Here is a 21,641-nt window from a genome sequence, read left to right on the forward strand (position 1 = left end):
GTGGAAAGTAGAAACATAGTATTCAAAATATACTTTAAGAAAACATACTATAAACTAAATTCGAAACTATAAATACCCCACATTTTCTACCCTTAATAATGGTATAGTACGACAAAACTTAGATGTCACATCGGCAAAATTCGTAAAACCGATCACATCCGAATTGAGTACGCTATCCCGAATTATCAATATCTATTTCTTATGTGAATATGATCTTTACACAAACGTAATTACTTGTAATATCACATGACCTAATATATTCGTCAATTCGACGCGTCGCTTTACACGCACTCGCTGTCTCGGGTCGAACTGACGCGGGAATCTATAGCGACCAATAGCGTCGAATGGCGCGATAGGGAGCTGTTTCTGTTGGTTGTGTGAGTCGGCAGTGATCGGTTTTATTGAATTTGCCGATGATACATCTAACTTGTGTCGTACTATACCAAACTAGATGTAATACCCACAAGCCATGTAACATATATCATATATATGTCGAGGAGGGTAGTATTTTCCCCGAAATGTGGAGGGGATGTGCAATTTACCCCCTATTTATTTAATTATCAAACCAAACCTTAAGAACTAGCGCGCACTGGTCATTTTTGTCACGGTGACTGTTTCGTCACTCTTGTCGAGTCCATGAATGACGTGACAATTGGGTGACATGTGTGACAAATTTGTCACTCTCGTCGTCAGTCTTTCTTTAGTCTCACAAGTGCACAGAGAACCACCGTCTCTTCGAAATCCATAGCGGCAAATGACACTTCGATTTCGAAAATGTTTTGTCACTGTCTCTATTAATGAGCGCACGTTTGGAAACGTGACGTGACAGTGACAAACACTTTAAAGTCACCGTGACAAAAATCACCAGTGCGCGCTAGTTCTAATACATTGAAATGTGAGTACGTTTGTGTTATTTCAATATTAAAGACACATCTATACATATAATAAAATTGGAGTGTCTGTTTGTAATACTAAAATAATCGCTTTTTACTAAATACATATGTGCGTATGTACGGTTTTTGTCTGTCTTTCTGTTTGTCGGCTAATCACCGAAACGACTGGACCGATTTTGACGGGACTTTCACTTGCCTATAGCTGATGAATTGGGAGTAACTTAAGCTACAAAAATGTTTTTTTTTTTTATTAAATCGCGGGGACAACTAATGTACACTAATATTATAACGCTGAAGAGATTGAACGCGCTGATCTCACACTGCTGGGCCGATTTAAACAAGCTTTCAGAATTATATAGCCCATTTACCGAGGCTATAGGCTATATACTGCTAGGCTATATACTAATATTGCATATTGACACCAACAACTTATACTACGCTCACTCGAGTGTGCGCACACTCCGCTAATAATTTTTAGTCGAGATGGCTCAGTGGTTAGAACGCGTGCATCTTAACCGATGATTACGGGTTCAAACCCAGTCAAGCACCACTATATATATATGTGCTTAATTTGTGTTTATAAATCATCTCAACCTCGGCGGTGTGTCGATGTGTATAATTTCACAGAAATCCTGCCACATGTGTATTCCACCAACCCACATTGGAACAGCGTGGTGTAATATGTTCCAAACCTTCTCAAAAGACCTTAGCCCAGCAGTGGGAAATATACAGGCTGTTGTTTTTGTAATTTTGTAACATATAAAATAACATATTATAAGCAACTTGGCATAAGAAAACGATTTTCACTAAAATTCGAGATAGCATAGTATAAATTAATATTGGTGTAAAAATAATAGGAGACATTTTTCTTTTCGAGTATTTGTAAGCCAAGCGAAACTGGTCAGCCAGTTCACAGTATAGGAAGTTTAAAGAGTCCCAGCAGTGGGATTACAATAGATCATTACCACATCTGTATCCTGATGTGACTTATCTTTCTCTCTTAGGCAGACTACTTGCCTATAATAAACAATTCTGTCTAAAACTAATCTATTTACATTAAACAAAAAAAGGGCAGTATAACATTAGGGCAGTCTTTTTGATAATAAACAAATAAACTTTGGTTTCAGTGGAATCGGAGTTGAAAATGCAATATGGCGAATATGGCGGAAGCAGCCATATCAGCCATATTCGAAAAAACTAATTTATATCATGATAAATATAATTTCGAGCCTCAAATTAGCATCTTTCTTTTGTTACACAAAGTACCTCTCGAGATAATTTCAAAACAAAGACGTGCAACATTTCATGTGTAACGTTTTTGTGCAACATTTCTAACGCTAAACGACACAATTAAAAATAGCGCGTGCAACGTTTATGTAACGTTCGGACGCAACGTTTCTGATGTAACGACGTACCATCCATTGCATAATTGAGAGATTATTATCAAAATCTCTAAAACAATATTGTCGTTCAAAAATCAAATTATTTTAATTAATTTAAAATAACAAAATACTACTAAGCTTGAAATTACGATTTGGTTTTAAAATGACATTTTTTTTGAATTCCAAATTCAAAATTTCGAAAATCGAATCTTGAATCGTCCTCATCGTTTACCGATTTCGATATTGCTCCAGCGATGTATAGCTTCAGTTAGCCGATGTTTCCTTCCTGCCGGTGAACGAGACGATCGATCGTATGCCTTTAACTGATGTCTGAAAGAGAAAGAAAATAATCAAATATTGGTCATCTATTAAAAAAAAATCCGCCATATTGTTTTTTTAGCCAACTTGACAGAAAATTAACACCCAGTAACCGTTCCGTATTGTCGGATGACAATTTGAACGGTGAGCCAGTGGAACTACATGCACAAGATATATATAACACATTAGTACCCAAAGTCACTCGTGTTTTGCTAGTTTGGTTGTCACGTGTCAAGCAAAAAAGTACCCTATGTCCTTCCTTGAAGGTCAAGTTTGCTTCATAGTTAAAGTAAAGTAAAAGTAACAGCCTGTAAATTTCCCACTGCTGGGATAAGGCCTCCTCTTCCATTAAGGAGAGGGCTTGGAACATATTCCACCACGCTGTTCCAATGCGGGTTGGTGGAATGCACATGTGGCAGAATTTCGATGAAATTATACACACGCAGGTTTCCTCACGATATTTTCCTTCACCGCCGAGCACGAGATGAATTATAAACACAAATTGAGCACATATATATATAGTGGTGCTTGCCTGGGCTTGAACCCGAAATCATCGGTTAAGATGCACCATGAGTTATAACCACTGGGCCATCTCAGCCATTTGCTTCATACCAAATTTCATCAAATTCGGTTCAGCGGTTTGGTAGTGAAAGAGCGACAGACAAATGGACAGACAAGAGTTACTTTCACATTTATAATATTAATATAGATACCATTTTAAACAAAAATTTCATGTTTAAAACTTCTATGTAAAATTTCTCAGTGCAATAAAGAGTATTATAGATTGCAACCGTGCCATTAAAAGATTCTTAATTAAAACGGTTACTTTTATTATTACAATTGTCTAATACGGGATATTTACCATGCTTTTTATTTTCAACAGACTTTAAAAAGGAGGAGGTTATCAATTCGTCTGTATTTTTTTTTATGTTTGTTACCTCATAACTTTTTACTGGGTGGACCGATTTCGATATTTTTTTTTTGTTTGAAAGCTAGTGCTTCCCGTGTGGTCACATTTTAATTTAGTCCAGTTCTGATGATGGTATCCATATGAAAACGATATAAGTCTTAAATTTGCATTATGTATGTGCGCGATAAATAGGTGAATAACTGAAAATCACATTAACCAATTTTGATGATTCTTTTTTTATTAGAAAGGGTTTTATACTTCAAGGGTAGTTTGGTGAAAGTTTGGTAAGGTTCTGAGCATAGGATCCATTACAAAGTAACGGAACGGAAGGGAACGGAACAATTCTGAGGAGCACGTTAGCGATACTCGGCCGAATCTTTTATTTATAGGTGCTTAGATATTTGAGTCACTTTTCGTAACGTAGTTATGTTCATGTAATTATCATAGTCGAATATTATAATCAACTAGCTACCCACCCCGGCTTCGCACGGATGCAATACTGATACTAAATATACTACAGAATTTGTTTATTTACGAAATCACATTGATAAATGGATGAATAACTCAAAATTGTGGCAAACAATTTTGATAATTCTTTTTTTTATTAGTTGATGGAGCTCTGTCTAGATAATTATTACATATATAAAGATAAATAACTCTAGGTCATTTTTAAATATATATAACGTACCTTCTTCTTGGAGCCATTCAAGTAATCCTTGTACATCTCCGACCTGAGGTATCTGGAGTAGCTATCTGACTTCATGAGGTGATACACGTGAGCCTGAAATCAACACAAATAATTGCTTAACATTTTTATTTTTATTTAATCGAAAAATTTAATGTTATACTAATCCTTATAATATAATACTCATAAATATAAGCATCTAGGTATAGTACGACACAACCGATCACTGCCGATTCACACAACCAACAGAAACAGCTCCCTATCGCGCCACTCGACGCTATTCGTCGCTATAGATTCCCGCGTCAGTTCGACCCGAGACAGCGAGTGCGTGTAAATTGACGCGTCAAATTGACGAATATATTAGGTCATGTGATATTACAAGTTATTACGTTTGTGCAAAGATCATATTCGCATGAGAAGTAAATATTGATAATGCGGGATAGCGTACTCAATTCGGATGTGATCGGTTTTGCGAATTTTGCCGATGCGACATCCAAGTTGTGTCGTACTATACGTACCACACAATTGTCAGATATTTTACGACCAAACAGCAGTAATACTGAGTATTGTTGTTTCGGTTTCAAAAATGAAGTAGTTTAACTACAGGCTCAAGGGACATAACATTTTAACTCCCAAGGTTAGTAGCACACTAGTATTACGTCAATATTTATTACAGAACCATTGTCTATGCTAATGCTGGTGACCACCTACCACCTGGTGGCAATCAACTGTGTCTATGAGTTAAGACGACCACCTACTATCGGTCGGACGGCAAACTCAAACGCGTATCGTACAAACATCTCTCACCTGCGCCTGATCGAAGCAGTATCTATCAGCTGTGCCTGACTCCACTTTCGTCCTTGTCAATTCTCTGCAACGAATATTTTAAGTTTAATTACTTATGACGTCATAGGGTTGACAGAAACTAATCTGACATCTCTGAATCGTCATTGGTGGATAAACGATGACGTGATAGGCAATCGAAGGCCATTCCGTATATAAACAGATCTGTGTCTGACAATCGAACAGCTTTCGTATAAAGAAAACATTCTGAACGTTGATTGGTCGGTGGCAGATGATGACGTGATGATCGACCTATGAGCATCCCGTATTTAAAGTTAAAATTATCTATATCAGACAATCAAAGAGCTTCTAATAAAACCATTCTGAACGCCATTGGTCGGTGACAGCTGATGACGTGATAATCGACCAATGAGCGTTCTATATTCAAAATTAACTGTATCAGACAATAAAAGAGCTTCTAATAAAACCATTCTGAACGCCATTGGTCGGTGACAGCTGATGACGTGATAATCGACCAATGAGCATTCTATATTTAAAAATATCTGTATCAGACAATCTAAGCTTCAAATAAAACCATTCTGAACGCCATTGGTCGGTGACAGCTGATGACGTGATAATCGACCAATGAGCATTCTATATTTAAAAATATCTGTATCAGACAATCTAAGCTTCAAATAAAACCATTCTGAACGCCATTGGTCGGTGACAGCTGATGACGTGATAATCGACCAATGAGCATTCTATATTCAAAATTATCTGTATCAGACAATAAAAGAGCTTCTAATAAAACCATTCTGAACGCCATTGGTCGGTGACAGCTGATGACGTGATAAACAACCAATGAGCATTGCGTATTTAAACAGACCTGTGTGTGACAATCAAAGAGCTATGGTTTTGTTTTATGAAACTATTCTGAACGCTCATTAGTCGGTAACAGCTGATGACGTGATAATCGACCAATGAGCATTCAGTATTTAAAATATCTGTATCAGACAATCTAAGCTTCAAATAAAACCATTCTGAACGCTCATTGGTCGGTGACAGATGATGACGTGATAATCGACCAATGAGCATTCTATATTCAAAATTATCTGTGTCTGACAATCTAAGCTTCAAATAAAACCATTCTATACGCTCATTGGTCGGTGACAGCTGATGACGTGATAATCGACCAATGAGCGATCAGTATTTAGTATGGAACCTGCTAGCAGCGTCGATGTTGACAGGAGACGGCGCGTCCGCCGCGAAGAATTCCTTCCATATCTCCTTGGCCCGGGACGACACTCTCCGTATCGGCAGCGCTTTCAGTTCTTGGACCGCCAGCCAGAATCTGGAGACAACACAATTGGCTATAGGGATCAGCTACCTCGAGGGAAGGCAGTTGTCGTCAAGCTGGTCTGAATTGACAAATCATTCAGATGAAACTCGAAAGAGTTTACCCTTAAACTATGCCAGATTCTTATCTGACTGATAATAATAATAATAATAAATAACTTTATTGCACACATAATAAAATCAAAGAAAATCACACAGATACAGCAAGAAGCAAACTTAACACTAACAAACAAAGCGTGCAAAGGGCGGTCTTATCACTGAACAGTGATCTCTACCAGACGACCCTAAAGAAAGAAGACTGATTTTTAAAATCTACCTTATACATATTATGTAGTAAACATTAAGGGGCCTAGTAAAAGTTGTTTTTTTTCATCATATTTAATTATCGAAAAAGCCACTTGGACAATATGGCGCTGCAATGCGATCGGTGACGTCACTTGCCTGTATTGTAATCTGTGTACATATAATCCACACACTGTAGGCAACGAGTTTAACAAGCAAGTGACGTCATCATAAACCCGATCAATCATGAGACAAACAAAAATAAATAGATATTGAACAACATCACATACATTACTCTGATCCCAATGTAAGTAGCTAACGCACTTGTGTTATGGAAAATCAGAAGTAACGACGGCACCACAAACACCCAGACCCGAGACAACATAGAAAACTAATGATAATCTACATCGACTCGCCCAGACGAACCCGGGACCTCAGAGTGGCGTACCCATGAAAACCTGTGTACACACCACTCGACCACGGAGGTCGTCGTAATATACTCACTTAAGATTCTCCCCACTGAACTCCTTGCTGAGAAACTTGGCGAAATGCTCCCTACCCGGGGGGTCACGGAGCAGTTCCCGGAGACCGAAAGACCAGCGCCGGACACGACGTAACGGCAACGGCTCCTTACTGAAGAATACGTAAGTAAAGTAAAGTAAAGTAACAGCCTGTAAATTTCCCACTGCCTCCTCTTCCATTAAGGAGAGGGTTTGGAACATATTCCGCCACGCTGTTCCAATGCGGGTTGGTGGAATACACATGTGGTAGAATTTCTATGAAATAAGACACATGCAGGTTTTCCTTCACCGCCGAGCATGAGATGAATTATAAACACAATTAAGCACCTATATATAGTGTTGCTTGCCTGGGTTTGAACCCGCAATCATCGGTTAAGATGCACGCGTTCTAACCACTGGGCCATCTCAGCTCGATTTATTAATTTACTTTTATTTATAAAATAAAGGCAGACTGTTATATAAGTTATATTACATGTCTTGGCCTGTAGTTACACTGGCTCACTCATTAGTCACTCATGGCTCACTCACACTGACTTATGAGCTGTTAGCACTATTTAGAGCTGTTGGGTTCTAGCTTTAACATAGAGCCAGTGTAACTACCGGCTTCAATGTGTAACGCCATCGGCAGTTTTGACCATCAGAAGGACCATTTGTCTATCTAACCCTTTACCATAAAAGAATGCCTCACCACTGTTTCTCCTGGTCCCAGAGCTCAGTCGTGTCGCTTATCCAGGGGTTCGGCCATTCGGGGGGCGTTAGGAAGGCGTCATATTCGGCATACTGCTCGCAGTATGATATAAACCTGGAATATGATAATCAAGATTAGAATATACGCAGCTGATTCTGAATGTAGATTCTACTTTGAACCGGCAATGTATTATAACTACTGAGAGTTACAAAAGTCACTTAAATACAATAGGCTATTTGACAATGCGAAAAATAAATCGTGAATTATTGTAATCAGTGTATATTATAAGTTTAACAATGGTTATTTACGAACGAAACTTGAAAATAATACTTAATGTATTCAAAAATGGATAAATAAAAATGCCTTTTTTCAAACGTTTGTCACGTGACACAAAACGCTTCTGATAGGCCGGGCTTATGATGAAGTCACTTTGTTGTAAACCTTGCTTTTCTACTATATGTACCACAGATTAAAATACAGAAACGTGACGTCACCGACCCTATTGCAGCGCCATATTGTCCAAGTAGTGTTTTCGCGCGTTATTTAAATATGGAATTTTTAATATGATATTTTTCGGCAAATATGTACTAGAAATAAAAAACACAACTGTTACTGGGTTCCTTAACCTCTACTAAACAACATAAAATGGATTTTAAAAACCAGTCAAATAGCCTATTGAATTTCTTACTGAAAATCTAATATTATAAATTCGAAACAGTCTGTTTGTTACGATTTCACCACTAAACTACACACAGCACATCTCTAGCTCGGCGATGAAGGAAAACATCGTGAGGAAACCTACATTTGCCTAATTTCATTCGCCAATCCGCATCAAACCGAGCGAGCCCATCAGTGGGAAATTTACAGACTGTTACTACATTACTACAATAAGCCCAGCAGTGGGACTCGTTACTCACATCTCTGCCACTTTGCTGACTCGTACATTTCTCCTCTCCATGCGAGCCTTCAATACTGAGAGCTGTCTCTTCGCCGCCTCTATTTGTTGCTCTATGGTCTTTTCGACCTCTATTATCTCTGGTTGAGTTTGGGAGGTCTCGCCTGTAATTATTAATTATTAATAAATTATCATGATATACTTATATGACTACTAACTCTAATCTATATCATGACACAGTATAAAACAAAGTCGCTTACCGCTGTCTCTATGTATGCTTAGATCTTTAATACGCAACGGATTTTGATGCGTTTTTTCTTAATAGGTTTTTGTATATAACACATGGACAATATAGTAGAGAAACACTAATTTAGATAATGGCTACTATATTTTGTAAGTTAGTAAGAGTTAATGCCTGATGACTTCCAAGCAGTATATATTAATTTAAATAATTGTATTGTTGAAAAAGAGTAACTACTGAGTTTCTTGCCGGTTCTTCTCGGTAGAATATACTTTCCGAACCGGTGGTAGCTTCACTTAATTGTAAAATGACGATTCAAAAGTACTTGTAAAAGCATACTTGAATAAAGTTTATTTTGATTTGATTTGATTTGAAGATATATACATACAAATACCATCTCGTTCTTATATCTCTTTTCTCTTTTCAACTCACCGTTCTCCTTGATAGAACTATCATTAGTCTTCTCGATATTCTTCTGTATCGCTTCTTCGCTTTCTTGAGCATTCGTTATTGTCACGATCGGATTATTCTGAAACAAGAGAAATATTCAAATACTTCTAACCGAAGTTGCGTCATATTTACTTGGTGGTAGGGCTTAGTGCACGCTTGTCTGGGTAGGTACCACCCACTCATCAGTTATTCTACCGCCAAATAACAGTACTCAGTATTGTTGTGTTCCGGTTTGAAGGGTGAGTGAGCCAATGTAACTACAGGCACAAGGGACATAACATCTTAGTTCCCAAAGTTGGTGGCGCATTGACGATGTAGGGAATAGTTAATATTTCTTACAGCGTCATTGTCTATGGGTGATGGTGACCACTTACCATCAGGTGGCCCATCTGCTCGTCCACCAACCTATACCATAAAAAAATATATTGTGACGTCATAGAAAACGGGGTTACCATTGATTGTCAAACATTTACACCTATAAAGATATATAACTTTGAATGTTACCTACATCAAATATTAATTTTAAGTGTTTAGTTAGTCAATGGTGTGACTTTTACAATAAATAAATAAATAAATAAAATGTATACGTCATCGAAGAACATTATAAGCTGGTAATACTAATAAAATTATTACTAATAAAACCGACAAAAAATTCGCAGTATTTGTACTTCAATTAAACCTACTCCCCCCTTAAACGCATTCCCGGGTGGTAAGTCCCGGTAACTATACATGGACGGGGCATCCAATACAAATACGACTCCAATAACACTATATTGCATCGAACGCAACAAGAATCATTAATACTTGTTCAACCACAATTCAAAAAACAGCCTGTAAATTTCCCACTGCTGGGCTAAGGCCTCCTCTGCCTTTGAAGAGAAGGTTTGGAACATATTCGACTACGAATACGGAACACACATGTGGCAGAATCTCTATGAAGTTAGACACATGAAGGTTTCCTCACGATGTTTTCCTTCATGAGATGAATTATAAACACAAACTAATCCCATGAATATTCAGCGTTGCTTGCCTGGGTTTGAACCCACAATCATTAAGTAAGATGCACGCGTTCTAACAAGACAACATAGAAAACTAATGATAATCTACACCGACTCATGAAAACCGGTGTACACACAATCATTGTTGTGTCATACTTTTAAATTAGAGTGAGCCAGTGTACAGACAGAAGCAACATAACACATCAACGCTCCATTTGCCAGTCTACCTGCCTATTGTAATACATACCTTTAAATTGTGCTGCAATATCAATTCCTGGCACTGACGCAGTCTCTTCGCCTTAATAGCGTTGATCCTGGAGAGTTTCTTGGGATCCATCTCAGTTGTGTTCACACAGCCCGGCTTAAATATTACAAGTGTATTATGTGAATAATATAGCCTTTTTATAACAATTAACTTTGTGTCCTTTTTATAAGAATTTATTTGGTAGCCTTTTTAATTTAATTTAGTGGTTGATTTTATTAAAGTTATTAACTGGGTGACCTTTTTTAGATGTATTTATTAGGTGACCTTTTTAAAACAGTATATGTATTTGGTTGATCTATTTGAAATTTCTTTGTATTACTAGGTGACTTATTTATTATTTTTTATAAAGATGATTTTTTAAATAAACCTAGGTATAACGGATTTTAATCGCGTATATTAATTATTTTTATCATCCCAACGTTTCGAGCACTTTACAGCGTTCGTGGTCACGGGTAGAAGATGAATTTTTATTTTTTATAAAAATGAACTTGATATCCTTTTTATAAAAATTTAAATTTTTTCAAGGAAATATTTAAAGAAATTTCCAAGGAATACTTGTTAGAAAAATACAATTGTCGATTTTTTTAAGAACAATAAATTAAGTCATTATAAAATAATGACTTAATTTATTTAATTATAAAATAAATAAATTAAGTAAATAAATTAAGTCATTATAAAATAATGACTTAATTTATTTACTTATATAACTTACTTATTTAACAATTAACTTGATGACCTTTCTAGAATATTTTACGGGATGACCTTTTCAAATCCATTTACTAGGTTAAATAACTACCATACATTTTACCAAACCCCTAGAAATCTACAAATACATATATATCATAAACTATTAGACAAAACATAAAATTCAAAGTACACTCACCATTGGACGATGGACATCCCAAAACGCCCTCTCCTGGCTGTCTAGGACTTTCCTCTCCAATTTATCTCGTTTCTTATCCACCTGTACACACACATACAAACATATATACTTTACTAGCTGTCGCTTGCGGCTGTCATGTGTTTTTTTTTTAATTTTGAGTAATTTATTATTATTTATTACATACAACAACAACAACAGCCTGTAAATTCCCACTGCTGGGCTAAAGGCCTCCTCTCCCTTTGAGGAGAAGGTTTGAAACATATTCCACCACGCTGTTCCAATGCGGGTTGGTGGAATGCATGTGGCAGAATTACTATGAAATTTGTCACATGCAGGTTTCCTCACGATGTTTTCCTTCACCGCTGAGCACGAGATGAATTATAAAGACAAATTAAGCACATGAAACAGCGGTGCTTGCCTGGGTTTGAACCCGCAATCATCGGTTAAGATGCACGCGTTCTAACCACTGGGCCATCTCGATTCTTCTGTCATCATTTTCCGCGAACTTTGATTCTTTGGTCAAAAATAAGCAACAGTTACACACTTCGCACTACATTTTTTTGTGATTAAATAGACTATACCAAAATATTATGTTCCTAGTATCAATAAAATATTTTGACGTGACAACGTCTTATAAATTGGTTTGCCGGGTGACACTTCAAGAAACTGCGTTACGCTCCGCTCACGTTATGCGCTCACAACGAGAGCGAGTGAGAGGCACGCGTCCCTTCCACTCGGGCATGGTTAGCCCGCCTAAGAGCGAGAGAGACAGACATACATCCTACTATACAAATGAATATTCACATTAAAATTATTTTACCACTCAAAGTCGTTGTCACTTAAAACTTTCGCCCGTATACCGACTTTACAGGCAACCAATTTTTTTACTATTAATAAATGTGTCTTATTTAATCTTAACGGAACCAGATTGGGTTTAAAAGTACTCAGTGGGTCACGAAGGGGCTGTGGGAAAATTACCGGGCGATGTTAGAACAAACTTTGGGAAACACTGCCGTAGGACATTATAATGTGGAAGTAACTGAAATATACCAACTGACACCGTCAACTATATCTCACCTTACTCTGGGCTTCCGCCTGCATGAATATGAATTCCCATTTTCTACTGAACATCTTCTGCAACCTTGCGAGTGATTCCGCCTCGTAATCAGCCAGCTCCAGGCGTGCTTTGTTCTGCATCGTACGCTTGCAGAGGTACACCGCTGGAAAGTGTAATAATATTATATATTTGATAAGAATATATATGTCACCGAGTCGAGATGGCCGCGTGGTTAGAACGCGTGCATCTTAACCGATGATTGCGGGTTCAAACCCAAGCAAGCACCTCTATTTCATGTGCTTAATTTGTGTTTATAATTCATCTCGTGCTCAGCGGTGACGGAAAACATCGTGAGGAAACCTACATAAAATACAATGTATCTATATATATATACAGAATCCAACGCTTTTCCGAATAGTTTTAGTATAAAATATTGTTATATAATAGCAGTTTCACTATATTTAAATTCAATCTATTGATTATGATAATTAAATTAATTCTATCTATAAACTTTAGCCATATTTGAGATTAACAAACACAAAAACAAAATAAAAGTTTATTTTTGTTTTTAAGCAACTAACCGTATTATTTAATTGAGACAAATCAAATCAATTTAATTCAAGTAAACTTCACAAGTCAAAGTCAAACTCCAATGGAGAATAATACTCGCACCTGATTGGTCGATTCGTGCCAATCATGACAATCCTTTAAAATATTCGACCTATGGCTTTCACGCGTTTAACCAATGAGAGCACAAGGGATATATCCTTTGGGAGCTCGTTCCGTGGAATGGGAAATAGATTCGTATCAACTTTCCACAACACAAGTGCTTTGGCTACTTACATTGGTATCAGTAATGTTTTTTTTATGGTATAGGTTGGCGGACGAGCATATGGGCCACCTGATGGTAAGTGATCACCATCACCCATAGACAATGACGCTGTAAGAAGTATTAACTATTCCTTACACCGTCAATGTGCCACCAACCTTGGGAACTAAGATGTTATGTCCCTTGTGCCTGTAGTTACACTGGCTCACTCACCCTTCAAACCAGAATACAACAATATTGAGTACTGTTATTTGGCGGTAGAATAATGTATGTGATGTTGTCCAATATTTATATTTATTCATATTTATTTATTTATAACTGTGACTCACCATAGTCCGTATTCTCAGGCTCCCACTGATTCGACGGCCAAAAGTATGGTGTCTGAAATCTATGGAAGAATCATCATCATTACACAGTATAAAATAAAAATTTTAACAAAAAGAAAAACCGACTTCAAACAAAACAATATTTTTAAGCGACTCCAAAAAAAGGAATGTTCTCAATAGGCTATTTGACAATGCGAAAAATAAATCGTGAATTATTGTAATCAGTGTAGATTATGAGTTTAAAAATGGTTATTTACGAACGAAACTTGAAAATAATACTTAATTTATTCAAAAATCAATAAATAAAAATGCATTTTTTCAAACGTTTGTCACGTGACACAAAACGCTTCTGATTGACCGGGCTTATTATGAAGTCACTTTCTTGTAAACCTTGCTTTTCTACTATATGTACCACAGATTAAAATACAGCAAAGTGACGTCACCGACCCCATTGCAGCGCCATATTGTCCAAGTAGCGTTTTCGCGCGTTATTTAAATATGGAATTTTTAAATTGATAGTTTTCGGCAGATATGTACTAGAAATAAAAAAAAACAACTTTAACTGGGTCCCTTAACCTCTACTAAATAATATAAAATGGATTTTTAAAACGTCAATTAGCCAATTCGACTGGTATACATTTTTTTAATGTTTGTTCGCCGATTACTTCGCCATTTATGAACCGATTTTGATGATTTTTTTTTTGTTATAAAGAAGATACTCTTGGAATGGTACCATGATGAGGATATCAGTCTGATGATGTGATCCTGGAGAAATCGAGGGGCACCCTCAAATTTTATAGGCACATGTACCGTATTTTACATATATTCTGAAGTTATATTAGCATTTGCTTCTGGCAATCATAATGTTATACTGCTGAGCTGATTGTTTAAATCAAATTATTTTATTACTTTTTTACTGATCACTATGAAGTCGATGTTATTTTTTTAAAAAAAAATTTTATAAAACAAATAAATATAACCCAGCTAAAGTTTGGAAATTCCTCGAATCGTTTGGAATTGGCAAATCATCTCATAATTCTCTTCACCGTAACATTGACATAGAGTCTCTTAATAAGCATTTTTCTTCATCTGACGTTATTGACAACGCAGAAAAAGAGCGGACGTTAAATATTCTTTCTTGTTTGCCAACCTTTGACTATCCACCGTTTAATTTCATTCCTTTCACCGAATGTGATGTTAAGAAGAGCATAGTGTCCATCTCTTCTAATGCCGTGGGCGACGACGGCGTTGGCCGTAATATGATTGTACCTATCCTTGAAACTATTGCTCCTGTTATTACTCATATCCTTAATGAATCCATCACTTCCTCAAAGTTCCCCGATGCCTGGAAAGTAGCCCGTATTATTCCACTCCCCAAAAAGGCTTATTCTATGAACTACACTGATTTTCGTCCTATCTCCATCCTTCCATTCCTTTCCAAAGTTTTAGAAAAACTAGTGCTCCAGCAATTAATAACATTCCTAAATAGGCACAGCCTTTTTAATCCACTCCAATCTGGCTTTCGCTCCGGTCATAGTACGGTCACAGCGCTCGTGAAAATTACCGACGACATTAGATTGGGCATGGATAATAAACAACTTACAGTGCTGACATTGTTAGATTTTAGCAATGCTTTCGGTACTGTCAACTTTGACATCTTATTGAGTTTGCTGCGTTCTCTTAACATATCTCCATCGGTGTTTGGCTGGTTTCAGAGTTACCTTAGAGGCAGAAGGCAACGTGTTCAGGTAGACGAGACATTTTCGTCTTGGTGTGAAGTACGTGCTGGAGTGCCTCAGGGTGGCGTGTTGTCTCCTATTCTCTTTACTATTTTCATTAATTCTATTACTCAAAAGATTTCTTCTCTCTACCACATGTATGCAGATGATCTCCAGCTTTATACCCAGTCAACCTTGGATAACTTGCCCAGCGCTATCGCTGCCATTAATGATGACCTGGTTACAATCAGTGATTGGAGCAAGTGTTATGGTTTAAAGATCAATCCATCAAAATCACAGGCCATTATTATTGGCAGTGCTGCTATGATTTCAAGAGTTGACTGGAGAAACATTCCTACGATTATATTAGATAATTGTACTATACCATATAGTTCTACGGTAAAAAATCTCGGTATACATCTAGATTCTACACTTTCATGGTCACATCAGTTAAATGTAGTCAGCAGGAAAATGTTTTCGGCGATGGGCTCTCTTCGACGTCTCCGTTCCTTTCTTCCTATTTCCACCAAGACTATGTTAGCACATTCTCTACTTCTATCTATTCTCGATTATGCAGACGCAAGCTATCTAGATTTAAATGAGGACCAATTAAATAAACTTGAGCGTCTTCAAAATCTAGCTATACGGTTCATATTTGGCTTACGCAAATATGACCATGTCTCTGAATTTCGTACTCAGCTCAAGTGGTTACCTATTCGTTTTCGCCGGAATCTACATATTGTTTGTCTTCTGTACTGTGTGTTATTCAATCCTCACTCACCTATTTATTTGAAAGAAAAATTTAAATTTTTGAATTCTCGCAATGTTATTGACGGACACAACATGAACTTACGTTCATCTGAAAATTTACTTTTAAATCCACCTGTGCAGAAAACAATTTTTTCCAAAAAATCTTTTACGGCTGAGGCTACTCGATTGTGGAATGCCCTCCCGCTTAATATCAAATCTGCAACCTCTTTAACATTATTTAAAACTAAAGTTATTAATTATTACCTCACACTCTCACACTGAATGGCGACTAGATACCATTTGTTATTTGTATATATCTGTATATTTATATGTTTTTATGTATGACTCTATGTATATATGTATGTATAAATGTATTTATGTACCTAGCTATATGTATGTAGTAGTTTATTTATGTATTATATTATTTGTATCTATGCATATAGTCTATTTTACACCACCTACCGTTTCTCTGTTGGCTACTACTCCATATCACCTCGGTTGTCTGGAAGAAATCGCTTTAAAGCGATAAGACCGCCGGTTGTACCATCTATTTTTTTTATTTTTGTGTTCTTACTTATCTGTTTAATTTGTGGTGTACAATAAAGTGTTTAAATAAAATAAATATAAACTAAAAAGTAATCAAAATAATTGCATATTTAACATATTTTTAGAGACCTCCTAAGTAAAATGAAATGTAAAATATTAGACTACTTAAAAGTCGATTTACGATTATATAACGTAGTTATAGTTATTGGTATATTTGTAGCCGGTGTCAGCCAAGAAAACCCTACAGTATATCTATCAAAAAACAATACGAGAATACTTTAACTTAACAAAACATGTTTTTTACAAATTAATCGATCATTATGCCACTTTACGGTCCCGGGTTCGATTTCCAGCCGTGTCGATGTAGAAAAGTTCATTAGTTTTCAATGCTGTCTCGGGTCTGAGTGTTAGTGCCGTCGTTGCTTCTGATCTTCCACAACACAAGTGCTTTAGCTACTTACTGATCAGAGTAATGTATGTGATGTTGTCTAATATTTATCTATTTATTTTACTTGCATAGTTCGATTAACAAAAAAAATTCAATCGATAATGGATACCACAGATAAAACAAGCTCTCGACCAATCATATCGCGTCATTTCAAGGTCAAAGAATTTTATTTTCTTTTCTATTATATGGTCGAATTGGGGTACTTTCGGAGTAAGAAAAGGTTCGTCCTTAAGATCTATTATCGTGTGCTCAGTATGAGCGGTAATATGCTTTACCGATCGAGAGTGACATATTGCGTCGCACTGATTCGATGTTTAGTTACAAAAGGTACTAAGAGCTTAAGACTTGATAAAAAATATTTTATTTATTATGTAAGTATCTTTTCCTGTGGCAACACTAGCCTAATGTCATAAAAAACTTCTCTCAACAAATAAAAATTATTATTTTATTATAAAAAATAACTGTATTATCTTTAATTTTGTATTTATATCAAGTTATTAATGTAATATATAAAAAGTATATTAATATACTGAGTGTCGTTCGTTAATGTGCAGTGTTTTCTTGTGTTGTGTTCGTCAGCTGACATTACGCAGGTAACGAACTCAATTTTAAAAAGTTTTCTTGTTCAACTTCTTGTTATCCCACTAACTTACTATAGAAACCCTATTTCACAATTTATAAGTCAAATATTATAGCAACTGTTTGATCACACTGACGCCGTCTATATTATTTTATCTAATAACTTCTATTTTTATAAAACATGATGACTCGTAGCACCAAGGCGCGTCAGGCCGAGGAACAACTCCAGCTGACGCTCCAGGAACTAAAAGCATCCAGGACTCAGTGTGATCTACTGTTAAAAGAAAAGGATGATAATGAACAAGAATTCTTGCAAATTGTTAATAAAAACAACGCATTAAAATCTGAGCTTTCGCAGTTACATTTACGATATGTAGAAATGGAAGAACAAAATAATAATTTGCAAGAAATAGTCAGTGGGTTTGATAATTGCAGAGATGAGTATGAGCAAGCTCTTATGCTCACCAATGACTTAAAAGCTAAATTACATAAGGCCCAACTATATATATCAGAATTAGAAAACAATAACCTCAACTTGAAGGCCTCTCAAACCCAGTGTCTATATGATGAACTGGTTGGATATAAAGCCACATTAGTGTCCCCGCTCACCAGTAACAATGATATTTCGACAATTGATTTGACTGGTGATGACATGGGTTCTTCCAGTCTAGTATTAACTAATAATAAATTCAAGAAATATATTAAAATTAATAGGTATATTAAGAAAACACAAAAATTGATAAAATCTAGAAATAATTGCCTTAATTATGAAAAAATCTGTAAGGAAAGAAATACACTCAAATTAAAAATGATTGAGTATAATAAGAATGTGAAAGATATGAGACAAGGTTATGAGGCTGATGTGACTGCTCTTCAGGCTGAGATATCATATTTAAAAAGCTCCTTAGACACCATATCAAAAAAATATGAACTGTCCCAAAATGAAATTACTGGTCATATCGCAGCCATGAACAATCTACTAGACTTAAGTAAGTATAATTCGGAGCGCTTTGACTCTCTCATAAACCACTATGCTTGTGATTGTCGGGGCGCTTCTGACTCTGGGGATCGTTCTGGGCTGTGCTCTGGTATGGTGCCTCCATCTCAGTCAACAGCTCATGTCAGCGCCATACCAAGCAAAACACATCATGTTCCTCCCAAAAAATGTACTAAAATTTATAGTGATGGAATGGGAAGAGATATGGGTGTTTTGCTCAATGACATGTGTAGGGGACAATTAGTAACAAATTATTGTATGCCAGGTGCAAGTTACTCACATATAATGAATAGTATTTTGAATTGTACTCATTGTCCTTCTACTACACTAATCATACTAGTTGGGAGAAGGGGAAATGTGAACAAAAAAATTCTTGATTATTATTACACTAAATTATTAAATTTAAATGTAGAAAGAATATTAATGTTCACATTTCCTTATATTAAAGATATGCCACAGGAAAATGCAATTAGGTTTAAATTAAATAATAGGTTACATATAATGACAAATAGTTATTATGTATCAAAAAATGACATCAATAATAAAATTGAATTAATTGATATTAATAATATAATTAATAATAGTTCATGTTTATTGACATGTGATAGGTGTCACCTATCAAATTTTTATAAGAGACAGATAGCAAGCACGCTATCATATTTTATTGTTACAAAATCAACCAACTGTTTGGTTGACCAGACAACTGCTTCTATTGAGCAGTATAATAATACAAGACCATATATTTTGGAATATGTTCCAAGTAATTTAAATTAAACTCTAAGACAATAGAGGTAGTCTCTGGCACCAATAGTATAGTTACCATAGAAGCCAATAAAAAGAAAAGGAAAATAACTAATAATAAAATTGTAAACCTGGTGCACCAAAATATTCAAGGAATGTTAGGGAAGGACCTAGATATTGAATTATTTTTGACCTGTAATGATATTGATATTTTGTGTTTAACTGAACATTGGCTTCTGAATTATCAGGTCATGTTTAACTTTAGTGGGCACCAGTTGGCTAGTTTGTTCAGTAGGAATAAAGCTATTCGCGGTGGCTCTTTAATACTTATGAGTAAACACTTTAAATTTAAGGAACGTAAAGATATTGTGAGCCTTTCTATTGAGCAAACTATAGAAATAGCCTGTGCAGAGCTTGAGCGAGTCATTGTTGTATGCGTATACAGGCCCCCTAGTGGATTATATGAATTGTTTGAAAATGTATTGGAAAATGTTTTATCTAAATTATCTGAATGTAATAAAGAAATTATTGTTTGTGGAGATTTTAATATAAATTTACTGCATAATACAACCACAAGTATTAGATTCAGATCATTGTTAAATTCATATAATCTGGTAAATCTGTTCTTAGAACCAACTAGAATAACAGATTCCACAGCAACTTGCATAGACAATATATTTGCAACCCATATTCCACAAAATAAAATGATTATTAATAAACTAAATTCAGATCACTGTGGACAACAGGCTTTATTTAATTTTCATATTAATAAAATAAGCAATTGTGAAAAAATAATGTTTGTTCCTTTGACCAGAAGTCGTATTGAGAAGTTTAGAAGTAATATTATGGCCAATCTCCTCCACCTAACTCTTAGTGATAATCCCAACGTTTTGTATAATAACCTATTTAAATTAATTAGAAACAAGTTTAATGCAATATTCACTTCTAAAACAGTTAATACAAAAAACTTTTTGAAATTCAATGATTGGGCTACTATTGGAATTCATAAAAGTAGGCAACGAATGTACGAGCTTTATAATGAAAGGACGTACAATCATAGTGCCACTTTTGCCAACTATGTAAGTAACTATTCAAAATTATTTAGAAAAGTGTGCTTTCTGGCTAAGTCTTTAACTATAAAAAATAGAATTAAGAATGCACATAACAAAATAAAAATGACCTGGAAAGTTATAAATTGTGAAACTGGTAGAAGTGGTAATCGGAGCTCCGAATTAAACTTAAATTATAATAATAAAGTCATAAATAGTGAACGGGAAGTTGCTTCAGTTTTTGAACAATTTTTTGCTGACATACCAGTTTCTACAACTAGGTTACTTATTTCTTCTCCAGCTGTTGCCGAATCATTGATGAAAGAAAATGTACGAGAATGCAAATCAAAATTTAATTTTACCCCTGTAAACACCAATATCATAATTTGTGCATTTAAATCATTAGACATTAAGAAAACTGCTGATCTATGGGGTATTTCTGTAAAGGTGATAAACTCAATTATTGATGTGATTGCACCTTATCTTGCAATAATATTCAATGATTGTGTTCAGCGTGGTATATTTCCTGACCTGATGAAACATAGTAAAGTCATTCCAATATTTAAATCTGGTAGCACTTCAGATCCTAATAACTATAGGCCTATCTCAATATTACCTACCCTCAGCAAAATATTTGAAAAAAATATTTTAAATCAATTATTAGCATATTTCAATAGACACAATCTGCTTCACAGAAAACAATTTGGATTCATGAGGGGTCGCTCGACTACCGACGCAGGTATCGAACTTATAAAAAATATCTATGAGGCCTGGGAGGGGTCGCAGGATGCCTTGGGGATTTTCTGCGACTTATCCAAAGCCTTTGATTGTGTTCAGCATGAAACTCTGGTCAGGAAACTATATCACTACGGAATTAGAGAATGTGCACTCGACCTTCTGACTTCCTATCTTAACAATAGAACTCAGAGGGTCGACGTTAAAGGGACAAGGTCTCCTGGGGTCTCAGTTGGTATGGGGGTCCCACAAGGATCAATTCTTGGACCTTTTCTATTCCTCATATACATAAATGACTTGCCCTTTCTTGTTGGGA

The 21,641-nt window shown here is 35.8% G+C and overlaps 1 protein-coding gene across 1 annotated transcript in view; it reads right to left on the reverse strand.

Annotated features, from left to right (window-relative positions):
- Positions 1 to 1,597: 1,597 nt before the first annotated feature.
- Positions 1,598 to 21,641, reverse strand: part of LOC124542303 (regulator of G-protein signaling 7) — a 28,013-nt gene continuing 7,969 nt past the window's right edge. Inside the window, exons 5-16 of the mRNA XM_047120270.1 lie at positions 13,766 to 13,824; positions 12,628 to 12,770; positions 11,551 to 11,631; positions 10,650 to 10,763; positions 9,387 to 9,483; positions 8,736 to 8,877; positions 7,819 to 7,932; positions 7,114 to 7,242; positions 6,194 to 6,322; positions 4,996 to 5,059; positions 4,192 to 4,284; positions 1,598 to 2,605 (exon numbers count right to left, since the gene is read on the reverse strand). Coding sequence (XP_046976226.1) covers positions 2,540 to 2,605; positions 4,192 to 4,284; positions 4,996 to 5,059; positions 6,194 to 6,322; positions 7,114 to 7,242; positions 7,819 to 7,932; positions 8,736 to 8,877; positions 9,387 to 9,483; positions 10,650 to 10,763; positions 11,551 to 11,631; positions 12,628 to 12,770; positions 13,766 to 13,824 — 1,231 coding nt within the window. The 3' untranslated portion in view covers positions 1,598 to 2,539. The remainder of the gene's footprint in view (positions 2,606 to 4,191; positions 4,285 to 4,995; positions 5,060 to 6,193; positions 6,323 to 7,113; positions 7,243 to 7,818; positions 7,933 to 8,735; positions 8,878 to 9,386; positions 9,484 to 10,649; positions 10,764 to 11,550; positions 11,632 to 12,627; positions 12,771 to 13,765; positions 13,825 to 21,641) is intronic.

This window comes from Vanessa cardui, chromosome 30 (genome assembly GCF_905220365.1).
Source record: "Vanessa cardui chromosome 30, ilVanCard2.1, whole genome shotgun sequence".
Taxonomy (NCBI): domain Eukaryota; kingdom Metazoa; phylum Arthropoda; class Insecta; order Lepidoptera; family Nymphalidae; genus Vanessa; species Vanessa cardui.